This window comes from Ursus arctos, unplaced genomic scaffold (genome assembly GCF_023065955.2).
Source record: "Ursus arctos isolate Adak ecotype North America unplaced genomic scaffold, UrsArc2.0 scaffold_19, whole genome shotgun sequence".
Lineage (NCBI taxonomy): Eukaryota > Metazoa > Chordata > Mammalia > Carnivora > Ursidae > Ursus > Ursus arctos.
Genome location: NW_026622863.1, coordinates 30291502 through 30308704, shown reverse-complemented (window position 1 = coordinate 30308704; position 17203 = coordinate 30291502). Strand labels below are relative to the sequence as shown.

Sequence of the window (17203 nt, the reverse complement as noted above, 5' to 3'; positions counted from 1 at the left end):
AGCTCTGCTATGCCTCAGGAACCTCGAAACAGCTCTCCAGCCTTCCCTCCCAGTCTACCTACAACAGATGCGTGAGTGGCACCCTGTTGTCTAATCGGGTTATTTGACGAATGAGTAACCAGGGGAGGCGGAGGGTCCCAGAGCAGCGATCTTTGCCCGGGTCACCAAGCTGGTAGTGGTGGAGTCAGACCAGGAGCCCACAGTTTTAATCCTCTGACTTTCTGGTTCCCTGACTGTTCAATTATTACAGTCTGGAGGAGCCTAGTGGAATTTCTCTAAAGTCCGGTCAAAAATATTAATTGCAAAAATTTAAGTAGTGAAAATGAAACATGCAAAGGCATTCTAGAACTTTCCTAAAATGCAAGTCTGTTTGAGAAAAAAATAATAGACCACTAGAGTCATGGCTCTAGAATAATAATTGATTCAAATCTCCAGTGCATTTTTCAGCCAGTAATTTCCAGGCTCAGGTGATTTTTCAAAATAGCCAAGTGTGCTTTAAAAAACACTGATTTCTGTGTCTTCCCATCATATATTCTTATTGAGAAAGTCGAGGGACCCAGGAGTGAGTCCATCTGTCTGTCTGGCTCTCTGTTTCTGTTTTTGTTTTTTTTTTAAACAGAGCTCCCTTCCTGGTTCTGTTGATCAGCCAGCCAATATTGTAACCATTTGTAGCCAGGACATGATAAATTATGCAGAAGTAAAAATGAGTATCCTTTATAATGGTCTAATATAAGGACAAAATCATGTTCCCAGACATTGATTTTCTGACTGTTTATATTTTTGTTTTTAATCTTGTTACACCCAAAGATGTCATGGTAGAATTTTCTGTCAATTTATCCTAACACTCCTGGTTAGAGCTGCAGAAAAATGTACCTGTATTTTGAGGATTTGATGGAAAAGTACAAATTCTTGCCAGTCATTAAAAGCAAAAAGCATTTTACAGTTATGATTGATTTGTGCTGACTCTGCCCTAAACTCAGCCCTAAATTCTTTTTTTTTTTTTTTGAAAATTGTATCTCATTTATTTTGTGACCTTTGGTTTTTTTTTTTAATCATTTTACTGTATTTTTTTCATGATGATAAGTGTACTCTTTAATCCCCAGCCCTTATCCCCCCAACCCCCCACCCACCTCCCCCCGGTAACCATCAGTTTGTTCTCTAGAGTTAAGAGTCTGTTTCTTGGTTTGTCTCTCTCTCTTTTTCCCCTATGATCGTTTGTTTTATTGCTTAAATTCCACATATGAGTGAGCTCATATTTCTCTGTATTTCTCTGACTGACTCATTTCGCTTAGCACAATACCTTCTAGCTCCATTCACGTCACTGCAAATGGCAAGATTTCATTCTTCCTGATGGCTGAGTAATATTCCAGTGTATATACACCACCTCTTCTTTATCCATTCTTCTACTGATGGCCACTTGGGCTGCTTCCTTACTTCGTCAGCCCTAAATTCTTTACAAACATTTTCTCAGTTAATCATCCCAGTTGCCCCCATTTTACAGGTCAGGAGGTTAACCACAATTGCTTAAAGATAAGCTGGGAAGAGGCAGAGAATATTTAAATCCAGATCGGCCTCATTATAAAAGGTCAGCTCCCTAACCACTATGCCTGACTGTCTTCCTCTTCCCTGCTGGCCCCCGCTGCCTCACTCCGGTAAACGCAGGCAGAGTGGGGTCAGGGAAAGGATCCCGGGGAGTCGAAGATATGGGGCGTAGCCGTGCCCTGTCTCTTGCTGGCTGTGTGATCTCCATTCAGCAAGTTTCATGAGCCTTCTCAGCGGTCTTTCACCTCATCTACAAAATGAGGGGTTGCTGTGGAAGTTTCGAGATCTTTTCCATGTTATGGTTTCTGAGTTGAAAAAGTGACACCTGTGGTCCTCTTGCACTTTGTTGAATCTGAGTAGTCTCAGGGAACGTTATTTGTAAAATTTCAGACAGAATGTTTTTAACTAAGAGTTTTAAATATGCCTCGTAAAGATGACCAGGAATAATAAGGCTATCGTAGGGCCCTTTAAGGTTTTTCTAAGTGCTTTTCAGATAATGATTTAAGAAGTCGTCAGGGATTTGATCTAGCACAATGGCTGCTGAATGTTTAAGTAGTTGCTCCAGAGTGTTTTGAAATAGCAAAAAAATCTCATTCTGGCAGCGTGACACTTCCCGGTTCTGTTGAATTCATCTTAGCGTGCAGTTGCACGAGGATTTGATAAAATATGCTGAAGCAAATCCAGGGGTGTTTTATAGCATTCTTGTGCTTCCTAAAGAGACAAGGAATTTTAATCACATAAATTTATTAACCTGGAGGCTTCTTTCATGTTACACGTTTGCATTGAGCTTTTGTATGAGATGATCCATAGCTGGGTTTTAGCCCTCGGAGAAAAGCACAAAAAAGTGGGCATGAGAAAAAGCGATTGCTTTGTGCCTGGAAGAAGCTGGATAAGCTGTTATTGGTCATTTTCAGTTTGGTTTATGCTCCTTTTTTTCCCTTTATGTTGCTTTCTGGTTTTTGCAGTCTACCTAGCAAGAGCTTAAAGAGCCGGCCATTAGATCATAATTATTTATGTTCTAATGGGATTCCCTACGCTGGAAATCCATTTCCCATTGTGCTTGGCAGGAGAGGAGTAGGCCACCTACAAAGTTAAAAAGTGATTATGCAGATGAAAACAAGGGAATTTTTGTTCACAGTTTAGGATCAACTGGAGTAAAATACAGAATAGTCAGATAATAATCCGAACATCGGCTCAATGATTGACAGAGCTGGATGGGGGGACATGGCAAATGGGGCCCCCTGCTCTTTCTCTTCAGTGTCCTGACCTTCTACGTAGCGGCAGGCGGACGGCACCCTGTAGGAAGCTGGGGGTGTTTCGAAATGGGAGGAGAGCTGGGAGTAGGTTGGGTGCACATTTGCAGAGCTTTGAAACCAGGTGGGGTGTGTGTAGCACACAGACACACATCTGTCTACACTCATGAGAACATTTACGTGCATTTACAGATTTCCCTAACACAGGTAACGTGAGGAGTGCCAGGAATATGCTTTCATCATTCTTTCAGGAAACGGCCAGAATGTGACACTGGGATCAGAGATGACAAATCAGATTTAGCTAATATGGCAGTTCCAGTTGCTGGGCGGTGGTGGTGCCTCCCCAAGGGCCATATGGGGAAAAGAAAGAGCAAGTCCCTGATTGTCAGTTTCTCCTGCCGTGGACTCAAGAAGGGACACGGCATGTCGTCTACTGCGTTATTTCCGTTCTTGTTGTAGCTTGTTTACACTGCATGCCTTCTGCCAATGTTCATCTTGACCGTCCCCCCCTTGTATTATTGCTCATGCCTGGTAGTGAGCCCTCTGTCTGCACTAAAGCTCTTTCATTTTATTTTTAGGCCTCAATATGGTGGCAAATTCTGTCCAGGTTCTAGCCGTATCTATCAGCTGTGCAATATTGACCCCTGTAATGAAAATAGCTTGGATTTCCGAGCCCAGCAGTGTGCAGAGTATAACAGCAAACCTTTCCGTGGATGGTTCTACCAGTGGAAACCCTATACCAAAGTGGAAGGTAATTTGGTCTCTGTACCTCCAACAAATAGGACTCTATGTGGACAGTAATGTGAACGAACACAGGAGAAATCGCGGCCTATGTAACAGTTTTGATGTTGACGTCACCGCCTAGACCCGTCCTGACCCAGTTTTTCATTCACTTCCATAGGTTTTGTTTATTTTTCCATACTTTTTTTTTTCCACAAGACACCCCTTGTCCCCCACATCTGTAAGTCAAAGGGTTCGTGTGTTTGGAATGTACTTACGTTTCTAAACTTACCTTTGACATTTCAGTAATTAAGTCTCCCAGGGATGTTAATTGGAATTGGTATGAATTGTCCAGACCAGAAACCCATGAAACCATATATGCCCCATAGAGATGCCCTATTCAGCAATTGACATGTTAGATGATTACATGCATGGGAAGGCCTGTTTGCAGGGCATCACACACACACACACACACACACACACAGCCGTGAATTTCAAAATGTCTCCATACTGGGTTCCTAGTACTTATTATTACTTAAAGTTTGGCTTGTATTTTGCCTTTTAAATTGAATTGTTTTTATTTTACCGAAGTATCAAAACATTTATTTTAGTTGTAATGTGCACATTTAATGCACTTTCTGTTCCCTTTGCAGACTATGCTGTCACCGTTCTGGTTGTTTGCTTTCTATTATTTCTATTCCCTTGCTTTATCAAATATCAGCCATCCTCCCTTGAGAAAGGATTCCTGGGGGCCCTAAGGGCACGTGGGTAGAACGGGAAGACGCTGAACTTAGTGGCAGTTCATGGGAAATAAGACTGAGGGCTGTAGCTGTGCAGAGGCTCAAAGTGAACCCGTGTTGTCAATCACCACGGAGAAGCCAGCGGAGTTAGAGACCGCACACAGCACAGAACGGGGTGGGAGTGCCGCTCTCCCCACTGCCAGCCCAGCCATCGTGGGAGCACTGTATGCTTTTGGGTCACGACTGGTTATCCAAAAGCACAGAGAGAGACAGGCATGAAAATTCTGCAATTGCAATGAGCAATCTATAAGTGTCTACTTATATGTGTTTCTTTTTTTAAAATAGAAACTCAGCCCTTTATTATCTCCAGTGTTTCAAATTGCACTAAGAGATAATAGGTGTGGTGTTTCTTAATGAGTTTTAAACCATTTTTTAAAGTGAGACTTCATGGTACGCCTCTTTCTTGCTTTATGGAACAAATGTGTGCTTGCAAAGTTAGCTCGTCTAAAGGCCATTTCATTTTTCTCTTGGACTTCAATGATAAAGCTGGGAATACCGTCATTAAAAAAAAAAATTCTCCAATAGAATAATTTGCAAACTTACCAAGGAAAGGAGAAAAGAAACCAGGTACCTACAAACATTCAGAGATAATAACTAGAAAGGATTTAGATTTATTTGAAACCACTTCAGAGGACAGGATTAGTTCAAGGGTTATCCTTGAAGATCCAGAATATCCTTTCTCCATGTCATCCTCTGAATCCTTAACCTGCTTTGTTCTTCATAGCTCTTATCCAGGCGTGAGTTTATATCATATAGTCACTTATTCATTCTCTTTCTCCCCGTAAGAATTTACGTTCCACGGGACGAAGCCTTTGTCCATTTTAGGAGCATGCTCGGACCTCCAGCATCTGAGAACAGCCCTTGGCACATACTAATTTTCAGAATGAATGAGTGAACAAAGAAATATTAACTGTCCATAATGGATGTGTTTCCCCTCTATGAGTGGCCAGCTCTCCATCATTGGAGGCATTCTACCAGGAACTGAGCGTTATCTAGGAAGGGCACTGCTCAAACAGGTTCCCAGGGACAATTAGATAGAACACCTGCAGTTGCTTTCAAGTCCAGCGTGTCTTCAAATTTCTGTTCCCTTGGTTGAACGTTCCCATCATTCCGTGATTCTTACATATGGCTCTTTCCCCCAGACCCTGCTGTCCTTCATTTTTCACTTCCCCTTCTGTTCCTTGCTTTGTTTTCTTGGATTCTCCTTGGTCTTTCCCACATCGTGTCTTTCATTCAGACACAGTGTTTACAGAATGTGTTTTGTGATCACCCTTTAAATAGCTTCTGTGTTGAGTACATGAGGAAACAGTGAAGCAAATAGATTTTGTAACTTGTAGAAATGTTTTTCGGTTTCAAAAGATTTTCACTAATATAATTGCAGCCTTACTGAGTAAGGAACATGCCAGTTCATTAATTTGCTCAACGGATGTTCACTGAGCATTTCTTGCATGGGAGCCATTCTGCTAGACATGGGGGAACAGAGACCCAGTCCGGGAAGCTCCCATGCTAGCATAGGAGATGGAAAAATTAAGGCCTTTTGTTTCTCCCTCTTCTCCTTCTGATACGTACTTAGAATCGGGAAACACTGACCATGATTTGAAGGTCTGGTGACATTCCTGCAGGTTGGGAAAGAACAGGGGAAGACTATTTGTAAGTGTAGACAGTCTTTGTCTAACAGTAGTGAGATTTCTTTTTCTCCCTTCTGTGTTTCCAATAGACCAGTTGAGAAACTTGCCCCAGAGCCTCTGTGGGTAAAACTGAACTTTTTAGAACTTGTTCATGCCTGGGCCTGACGGAGAAAAGAAAGGGTATAGATACGTCTTCCATAATCTCCGATGCAAAAATTACAAAGTGTTTAATAAAGCTGTTAAAAGAAATTTCTGGGTAAAGGAGAAACTTTTCCTCCATCGACACATCTGCATAGTTGGATCCTGATAATCTAACGGCTTTCACATTTAAGTTTTGACTTTGTCTTGTATCGAGAGGTTTTATGAAGCACAGCGATTTGCAAACTGTTTACACGTGTGTTGTACACTGTTGTCAGGGCCGTTGTGTGGTGTCGCCCACGCACGGGCTCCCGTGAGAAATGTCATCTGGAGCTGCTGGCCAAGAAGAACGCTTTGTGTTTGGGAAATTGGCATAACTCCTTTCTGATAACGAGCTCCGTAGAAATACAGTATTTTTTTTCTTTTTGCCTGTGATACCAGAAACTTCTCAGGGACTTTATGGTCAATAAAAGTTACATTTTTTAGCCTTTAGGTTTACTTTATTTGTTTCCTCTTCCTTTTCATGACATGATTATTCTCTATATGTTTTATAAACATAAACCATATGCCCTCCTTTTTTTTTCCCCGAAGTGTCTGAAATATTTTCTTTTAACTGCCTGAATAAATATCTGAAGTAATCCCTGTCCTCCATCATGGTCAGCAAACTATGGCCTGCAGGCCAAATCTGACCAATTTTTGTTTGTTTTTATAAATAAAGTTTTATTGGAACACGGAAATGTTCCTTCATTTATATCTTGTCACTAGCAGACCGTAAGTCCTGTAAAGCCTAAAATACTTGCTAACCAAGGAAAGTAGCTGTATTAACCCATCAATTGTGTGTTTTGTGGCTATTACTAAGAATTAGAAAAATTAAACTTTTGTGTGTGAAAGCAGTTTTATATGAATTGCAAATGGGATTCCTGTTTTTATAAGCATGGGTATGTGCCTTCATGCATGCACGCCCACACCCACACCCAAAATGGTGTAACATTTCCCATTTTAGTCGTGATAGCTTTCTAAATAAGTTTATCTCATCCTTTTGGCCATCATGCATTTTCCTGTGATTTCCTCCTGATCACGTCCTGTCTTGATCTTTTTGCTTCTAGAGGCAGATCGGTGTAAACTGTACTGCAAGGCTGAGAACTTTGAATTTTTTTTTGCAATGTCCGGCAAGGTGAAAGACGGAACTCCTTGCTCCCCAAACAAACACGACGTTTGTATTGACGGGATTTGTGAAGTAAGAGGCCATTTCTATTTTGGAATGTGTGGTCTTGCTTGTGTTTCCTCATATCAAATGTGCACCGTGAGAAGTAGTACGAGAGATTCTGTGTCTGGAGACAAGGCAGCTTAGGGGAAAAGGCCAATGTTTGCAAACTGGATATGTGCGCCATCTCTAACATCCCCACTGACTCTCTGCAAGACCCCATCCGACATTCTTTTTTTTTTTTTTTTTAAGATTTTATTTATTTATTTGACAGAGATAGAGACAGCCAGCGAGAGAGGGAACACAAGCAGGGGGAGCGGGAGGGGAAGAAGCAGGCTCATAGCGGAAGAGCCTGATGTGGGGCTCGATCCCATAACTCCAGGATCACGCCCTGAGCCGAAGGCAGACGCTTAACCGCTGTGCCACCCAGGCGCCCCCCCATCCGACATTCTTAATTCCTCTTCACCCGGCTCTGCGCATATGCAATGGAGATAACGGCATTTCTACTACACGCCGTAGTTGCAAAAATTAAATAAGAATGTAAAAAATAGTAGTAAGCTTCCATGGCATGTTTGCTAAGTATGTTCAGTATATGGTCACAGCCTCACAGATGCGTTTTGACACCGTAGTACTATTTCCTGCCAATTAGTCTTCCTTTTAATTGCATTGTGTGTTGGGGGGGGGGGAAATCGTGTGGGGGGCTCAGCTGGCCCAAATCAGCTCACCTGCCATTAGTAACAGCAGTGACTTTTTTATTCCAGTTTTCCGGATGTAGGGTCTCAGCAAGCTTTAGATGAACTCTATAACTTCCCTAGTCCCACATCTGGTAAAGGCAGAGGAGGGATTTGAACCCCCAAACTTGAGACGCTGCTTTTAACCCTAAAGCTGTACTAGCTTCCTAATGTTCTGAAGGCAGAGACCCACGAACCTCTTGGTTATTTTTAGCCACTGGCTTTTCTGATTTTTTTCTCACTTTGTGGGTATTATTTTTTTATTTTTGTCACAGCCAGTGGGATGCGATCATGAACTTGGCTCTAAAGCAGTTTTGGATGCATGTGGTGTTTGCAAAGGGGATAATTCAACTTGCAAGTTTTATAAAGGCCTGTACCTCAACCAGCATAAAGCCAACGGTAAGAGTTGCATGCCGTTTCATTGCTGCGGTTTGCTGCCGAGCACGTTTAGGTCAAGCTGGCCATGGTCGAGCCGTTTACCAGCTCGCGTGACACACACGGGATGATGGCGATGACACCTTGCAAGACCAAGGGAGGGTGGGTGGTTTCTCAGTGAGAGGAGTTCCGTCCACACATGCAGCTCTGAGATGTGTCCATCAAATGCCTTTTACTTTGCAGTTTAGTCCGATGTCCCACAGGCCTTTGCTCAACAAAGGACGGACTTTGAAACTTACAGTTCAGGACGTGAATCGTGATCCACACTCTCGACATCAGATGAATATTTGTAGCCGTTATCTAAACAAATCTTGAGTAAAATGAAACCTGGAGCCCTGTTTCCTGAATATCGCTATTGAGGACCATGGCTCTAGACTTCTTCCAAGTATATTAATGCTAAAATGCGTTCTTGAGTTTCGTGGCCTTGGTTGTTCTGGAAAGAAGAGTGTATCTTCTGTCCACACACACGTGCTTAGGAAGGGAACCACACTTTCTCTCTGGTGTTCCTTCCACTGGGAAAATGGAATAATTGATCATTTATTTGCACTTCATAGAGTAGGGATGAATGTCTGTTCATGATTCAACAACCCCACTCTGTAAAAGTGGACATCACTATGTCTCAGAGCATTTTTAGCCCTGTTTCTCCAGTGTGCAACATGGAAAACAGCACTGTTCTATTCTTCCCATTTAGAATATTATCCAGTAGTCACCATTCCAGCGGGGGCCCGAAGCATTGAGATCGAGGAGCTGCAGCTCTCCTCCAGTTACCTTGCGGTCAGAAGCCTGGAGCAGAAGTATTACCTCACGGGGGGCTGGAGCATCGACTGGCCTGGGGAGTTCCCCTTTGCTGGGACCGTGTTTGAATACCAGCGGGCCTTCAACCACCCAGAACGTCTGTATGCACCAGGACCCACCAACGAGACACTGGTCGTTGAAGTAAGCTCCTTCTCTTTGTTTATTGCTCGGTGCATCTTGCTGTATTTATAGTGACGGCCCCACTTTGAGCTAGCTTGAAGAACTCCTGTCCTTCTAGTTCAGATTTCTTTCCTAATAAGCTACATTGCAAAGTGCAAAGAGGAAGAGACAGCATCTCCATTTTGGGGACAAGGGCAGGAGTCCAATGGGTCTCTAAGAGAATGCACAGATTTTCAAATTTAGATGCCTGCCTCTCAGCATTGCACTTGACTGCCATGAATGCTAAGGAATATAGTAGGAACACGTTGTAGATAATTCCATAGTGTCTGCGTCTGCCATTTGGATAGACCACTGTAGCTATTCACATCGGTAACCTGGCGTCGGACGTAGGATGATAGAGGAGAAAGAACGCTTGCTTGAACGCCAAGAAAGGTTGAGTCAGAGCAAACCACCTTACTTGTGTAGTTGTCATTCCCTTGGAGGGAAGAGAAGAGAAGTTCATGGATAGTAATCAGCCAGTGTACCTGCAGAGGATTCTGCGAGACAAGTGTCACACGTTCATTTTCCTTGTCCTCGTCCGTGTCTCTGAGGTTGCCTTCTCTGTTTGTAAAGTGGGGCCGATCGCAGCTTTCAGAGCCAGTCGATTTGCCTGAGGTTGTGTCGAAGTCACGCTGGCTACCACTTGCTGAGGGCTGAGATTACCAGACCCCCGAGGTACCAGATTACCAGGCGCCCCTCCCTCTGCAAGTATGATGTCTCCACTCAGTCTGGTCGTGCTGCTCTCTTCTCAAATGAAGGAAACATGAGCTTAATTTAACTATTATTATTTAAGGCACCGCCTTTAAACATTTACTAAGAAAGATGAGTAGAAGACCGTTGGAAAAAAACATGTCACTTTGGATTCTAAATCAGATGTCGTACACCTAGTATGGTTAAGAGGACAGATTCTTAACTAACTGCATAATGTGAACAAGTTATCGGGTTAGATTTCTTAACATCCGTGTCCCTTAATGTCCACGTTTGTAAAGTGGACAGACAATACTAGCTAAGTGTTAGGGTTATTATAAGGATGATGGAAGACAAGTTCAATGCTTACAAAGCGCCTGTCACAGCCATGTAACAATTCTTATCACTTTGCCTTCCGAACTTTTCACATATATATTTTTTAAAAGTCTGAATCTCAAGGGGGCGCCTGAGTGGCTTAGTTGGTTAAGCATCTGACTCTTGATTTCAGCTCAGGTTTTGATGTCAGGGTCGTGAGTTCAAGCCCTGCATTGGGCTCCATGCTGGGTGTGGAGCCTGCTTAAAAGAAATAAATACATAAACTGGTAAAAATCTAAAGCTCGGACCATGGCCAGCAAACTGGTGACTGCCAGCCACACCCAGCTCCCGCGTCTGTGTAATACAGAAACACAATGGACAGATGCTGTAATGTCACGTGATGTCGTATAAAAATAGAGACTTGGGTATCGCCTAGCAACACGGAACTTGTGGCCCCGGTAGATACTTGAGTTTGCAGCCTTGGTTCTAGATGGTGACCATGACTTAAATTCATTTAAATTCCTATCATCTTGTCACTTGAGATATTAGGTCCTGTCACTTCTGTCTGTGTGGTGGGAGGTCCCTCAGAGATCTCACATCACTTACTCAGAGAGAAGCTGTAGTTAGGAAATACTCTCCCAGCGCGCTCAACTCTTTCATTTAGGAGGGACAGCAGGAACTCCAAGTCAAACTGGACTAAAGGGGCCCAGGGCGACTCAGCTGGTTAAGCGTCAGTCTGCCTTTGCCTCAGGTCACCATCTCCGGTCCTCAGGCTTCCTGTTCAGCAGGGAGTCTGCTTCTCCCTCTCCCTCTGCTTCCTCCCCCTGCTCACGCTCTGTTTCTGTCTCTCTCTCTCTCTCTTTCTCTCTCTCTCTCAAATAAATAAAATCTCAAAAAACAAAACAAAAAAAACCTGGACTGAGGGTGGTTGGGAGCTCAGCAATGGATCCAGCCCCTGAAATTACACTTTCATTAAATCTAATGCACAGAGGTGGAATTCTGATTCAAGGTTTCTGGATATTTTTTTCACACTTTTTTTTTTTTTAATGTTCTTTTTCCTATCAAGCATCTGAGCCGGAAACTTCTTTTCCTTCTCTTCAGGAAAGTTCCCTTTTCTTCGGAGAGTTGTGTTTAGCTTGCAAGCTGTTCGTTTTAGAGCAGCAATGCTTCAGTAGTTTTGCCAAGAGGCCTTTGATCGGGCTCTGAGCAAATGCACACAAACCACGGTCTGTGGCTGCAAAACGACCTAAGTCACCAAGTGGGGTAGGTGCCTCTCACGGCGGCTGCCACGGCCGTCAGAACAGAGCGCGCAGCATACCCGGGGAGAAAGACGTGTTTCACTACTTCGTGCCAAGCAACCATTTTTTGTCCTTGTTTCTCTCTCCAGTCTTGTTCATAAACACAAAGCTTTTCTAATAGGGCTTTCACAATTCTGCCTGTAATTTAAGGTTTGCCATTAAATATATATCTACAGGAGAACCACAACAAAGAATAAGACGAGAAGTGACGGAGCGGGCAAGGCAGGATAACAGAGCTCCCTCTTGCTTTAATCTTTGGCACCTAAAATACCCCCTGGCATTGTCTGCCTTGATCAGATCAACCAGATAATGGACACCTTGTCACTGAACAGTGCACCCAGCCTGGGGCTAAGAATTTTTGTTTATGTTTTGCTTAATTTAAACATAACTCCTTATTTCATTCATCTGAATTGTGTCGCCTTGACCGACCCCTACATCTTTGGAGTGTTCACCAGATCCTCAATTTTTCCTGATGCAGCTGTTTTTGAGAAATGGTGGGAGGACCTCAATTGGAGATGGAGTTCTCCAAAATTGGCCAGGTCCGTCATCTGTCTCCTTGCAATACAGACACCTCCTTGCAAATAGGTCAAAATGTAAGGAGAAATATTGGCTAACTCTAAATAAAATTATAAAAACAAAGTCTTCCTTAGGTTCAACCAGATATGTATTTTTTTAAAAATAATTTCTTATTCTCATATGAACAGAATAAGAACTATAGTAATATCTATTAATATGGGTCGTAGTATTGCCACTGTAGATTAAGGTCACATTTGTTTAGCTATTGTTGTACAGAATCTTATTTTATGGACTCATTCTACTTACAGATTGAAAGAAAGCTTTAATTAACATCTTAGGAATGTGGCCTGTCTGAAAACAATCTAGAGGGAAACTCATATGATTAATTGGACATGCCTTGCTTGTATTTTTAAAGGAGTTATGGTTTCATTCAAAAGTTGCAACTATGTTAGCAGCTAAAAAAAAGAAAATCAAATCTAGAAACCTAGTATTATGTCTGTTTTATCTTTTAAAAGAATTTGGGTTAATGACTTTAATTTTAAATTATACTTTATTGCTCGCAGGGGGACATCGACAAATTTCTGGTCAGTTTTTATCACATTTTCATACCTTTCCAGACTCAGTAGAACACAGTGATTTTTAAAACTTAAAATCACAATAAGCAGTAACGTTCATTTTCCAAAATGAAACTATATATCAGTATCCAAGTAATCCATGGCTATATTCTTTAAAGGAAGTTAAATAAAGTTCACGTGCCTTTCCGTACAGCTATGGATTGAACCAAAATGAGTACTTTGGGAGCCAAAAATATGTTCACTCCAATATAAAATGTTGAATGTGTTTTAACAGTCCTGTGGGATGCTGGAATCAAAGTGTGGGAACCAACCTACCAAAATGAAAAATGCTGTTCCTTCCACAGAAAGTATAAGTCTGTGAAAGAAAGCACTTTGTCTCTTGGCCTCTTAAAATTACTGAATGTTCGCTAAGTTCTTATTATAGTGTACAATCTAGCAGAAGGTATGTTTGTCAAAATACATGGGGATGGCACTGGGGGATAATGATTCTCTGCTTCGTATGTATTCATCAGGTCCTCCCAATATCTTAGCTGGCTCCCGTCTTCAGCCACCGTGGTACTGATCTAGATATCTACCTTCAAAGCAGTTCTCCTCTCTTCACTTCCATGTCTGATAGAAAGAAAATTCAGCAAACATCCATTGGGTGCCCATTCTATGCCCAGTCCTCTATGAAACACTGGAGATACACCAATGGTTTTGACGTAAATTAGGTTGCCAAAACATCGTAGTCCATGAAGAGTGAGTGTTGTATGTGGATCCCATTCTTGTTGGAAGCAGCATGGGTTAGAACATAAATATACATAAAACTATGTATAAATTAGTTGGCTCTGCTGTTCCCTATGCCACTCTGCATGAGTCACTTAGACTCTCTGGGTCCCAGTCTTCTCATTTGAGACATGAGGCTGAGCTCATGTCTTCCACTATATGCTATGGCAGTGTCCCGAAATGCCTTTATATCACCCCAGACCCCAGTAGCAGAAAGAGGACTTGCTCATCGTCGTCCACAACTGGCATGATATCTGGGACATTGTAGATGCCCCCCAAAAATGTTTACTGAATGAATGACATCCACTGAAAAAATGTATTCATTCGTTCCAAGACTAGAACCTTCTTTCCAAATTGAGAAGTCATACATGCAGGTGATGAATAAGACAAATGACGGTGGCTACCCTTGGCGGGGGCAGAGCGTAATGAACAAGCTTGTTGAATCATTATGTCATACACCTGAAACAATTATAACATGGTGTGTCAACTATGCCCAAATAATAATAATATTAAGAAAGCAAATGAAACGAGAGCTTCTGACCGAAGTCAGGAGTGACAGGCAGAGTAGCCAGCCTTCTCCTTCTCATTCTAGCCCCTTCTGTGCCACACCACGGTCATAATCCCAAGTTCTCTGAAGAGGTCTGAACTTGTGCGGTACACATTTTAAAAGCCACTGGATTTCATCATCTCTTAGGACTCCTCTTAAAACTGTACAGTTTAAAGTTAAGTAGAGTGAATAGCACTTAGAGGATTGAAATTTGATCTCCTAAATTGCATTTGAGGAATCAATATGCTTCCTAAAATGCTTGCCTTTCCCAAAGTGAATGATTTGCCCATAAGAAGTTGCTGACCAGTTAGTTCACAGCAGATTTAGCTTAATTTGGGAGAGTAGCAACTTGCCCTCCCAGGGTGGTGGATTTACCAGATCTCACTTTTTTTTTTTTTCCTGGGCATAGCGCAGTGCAAGGCAAAGGTAATGCAATCCTGGGAATAACTGACTCTTGTCCATTAACCCTAAGAAATAAGCACATGGCCTGACACCAAAAAGAAGTGCTTTGTGCGTCTGGTTCTTTTTACATGTCGAAACCTTCTAGAATGTCTTCATAGGGAAGCTCAGTTTAACCTAAATGGAAAACAGACCTTCACTTCTATCACTGAGTCACCCAATTTAAAATGCAGTCTCTGTTACAAACATTCATTCTCCCTGGAACTTTGACTCAACATGTTTCAACATTTGCAACAGGTGGATGTCAATTTAAACAGAGCTGGCCCCATTGATTTCCTCGGTGGCCAAGGGAAACTCCTAAGGGTAATCGAGGATTTATATGATTGTCTTAGGTCTTAAATTTTTAAGGCATTATTTAAGTCCATCAATCAAGTTTTTATTTTGAAGTACATTCGTACATATACTTGTAAATGACTTGAAGAAAAGGAGCTAATTTTCAGGACCCTGTATTAAATTTCTGCATTGCCCAGGGAAAAACCACTCGCACACACACACACACACACACACCAGCAAAAAAAAAAAAGAAATCAATATTGATTTGGCAATCATAAGCTTTCTGAGATCACTACAGAGACAGTTATTATAAACTAGATAATTTCCACATATTTCTTCTATCAGCGTATTCCCCACAACGTAAATCTGGCATAAAGTCTAAAGAATTTCTTATTGAACTAGTATGCTCATTAGTCATCTGAAGGATTGAACAGTCAGCTTGTATGTTAAGTCTTTAGGACATTATGTATGGACCATACCACATCATGTTTATTTTATTGGCTTTGGGAACATGAGAAAAGATAGACGTGTTACTTCTATACCCCACGTAGCTGGATTGGGGGTGAGGGGGGTGTTGTGTAAGGACTTATATTTGAACAGTTTCACAGAAATGTGAAAATTGAACATCAGAGTTGAAATTTACACATGGTTTTGTTGAAAAACAGTCATTTAATCTGAGGTATACAGATATATGTTGGGCTTTTTGAGGATAGCTGAAAATATATTTCCATGTCGAGACTGAGATAGAGGTAACGTAAGGTTACGGACTTTGTACTTTGTGCAAGCACTGTGCAGAAGACCTGTTTAACACAGAGTTTTAAGAGACCTTGGTAATAAGAATTAAAAACACAAAACATTGGGGCACCTGGGTGGCTCAGTCAGTTAGGCGTCTGACTCTTGGTTTCAGCTCAGGTCATGATCTCTGGGTCTTGGGATCGAGCCCCGAATTGGGATCCTCATTCAGCATAGAGCCTGCCTGAGATTCTCTCTCTCCTTCTTCCTCTGCCCCTGCACTAGTCACACCCATGTGTGCTCTCTCTCTCCCCAAAACAAATAAGTGAATCTTTAAAACACATACACACACACACACAATTTACTTTTTCATGATAAGGTGCCCCTTGAGATGACACATTTTTAAGAAGTGACTGAAAGTGAGCTTTTTTGCTAGTTGATGCATCCTTTCCTTCCCCCTTCTCCTCTTCCCTCCCATTTCTTCCTCTTCTCCCTTCTGGCTCTTTCTTCCACTTTGTCTCTGTGTCTCCCTCATTTCTCTTTCTCCATCTCTGTCTCCTTCTCTCTCAAACACACACACACACACACACACACACACACACACACAAACAACAACAACAACAACAACAACAACAACCGAGTCATACTCTGTATCAAACCGCCCTGCAGGGGGAGGGAAGGTGAGGAAATTCGTCGTGAGTGTTTCATTATACAGTCATCTCAGCCCCGTGTTACCAACAGGACTCAGGATGACATGATAACACAGGTTGCTATTCGAAGAATGAAATATGATCACCTGTGTTCTGACGGCGTTCATTCCGTTATGAAAAGTCTTGAAAACACAAGCTCTCTTGTATGTTGAGGACTGTTTCCGTCCGTGTGAAGCCGCACAAGGGATGTTTAACTCTTAGGAAGCCCGTGGCGTTGAATAGCGTTAACAGGGGAGAGTCCTGCCGCTGACAGCGACAGCAGCCGTGGTAAGGCCAGTAAGTGAGAAATCAGTGAGCCGCAGGCCAGTTTCAAGGCAGAAAAAGACATCTCCGGAAAATTACTGTAATAAACAACTTCCTGCACACGGCAGCCCCAGGAGGCGACGGCGCGGCGGGGAGCAGGTGGACAGGCCCATTGATCAGTGACACGGGCGGAGTGTCACCTTCTCAGGCAGCTCCTGCCTCGTGCCCCTGCCGTCGGAACTCTCCCCACGGGGAAGGGGCCGGCGTGAGTGAAGATGTGCCGCAGGATAAAATCAGTGGCGGGGAGAGGAGATTAGCCAAGTAGCACGGACTTGAGTGAAGACACGAAACACAAAAGAGGCAAAGAAGTAATGGAGAATTAATTTGGAACAGATGAGAGAAAGCTCAGGCTCCAGAGGACGATTCTGAGGCGCTTTTGTGATGCCACCTCATTTGTCTAGAGGCTGCCATTTGCTATTTGCAACCTGGGCCCCCGGTTAATTCATGGCAAATACTTGTGTGACGGGTCAGAGAACACTATTTATTCTCTTCATTAAACTCCGAGGAATGCGGGCCGGTGGAATGAGAACTGTCGTCCGCCCCCTCCTGTGACCCTGCCTCGTAGATGCATTTCCCAGCTCCTGGCAGAGTCTTTGCACTGCTGTGTCTTGTCCAAGC

General features: G+C 42.7%; 1 protein-coding gene across 5 annotated transcripts in view; it reads left to right on the top strand.

The window, feature by feature from the left end:
* ADAMTS18 (ADAM metallopeptidase with thrombospondin type 1 motif 18) overlaps positions 1 to 17203 on the top strand; it is a 137421-nt gene that overhangs the window by 89853 nt on the left and 30365 nt on the right. For all 5 annotated transcript variants that reach the window (XM_057314296.1, XM_057314297.1, XM_057314295.1 and 2 more), the window contains 4 exons: positions 3374 to 3546; positions 7188 to 7318; positions 8292 to 8415; positions 9143 to 9387. In XM_057314296.1, coding sequence (XP_057170279.1) covers positions 3374 to 3546; positions 7188 to 7318; positions 8292 to 8415; positions 9143 to 9387 — 673 coding nt within the window. The remainder of the gene's footprint in view (positions 1 to 3373; positions 3547 to 7187; positions 7319 to 8291; positions 8416 to 9142; positions 9388 to 17203) is intronic.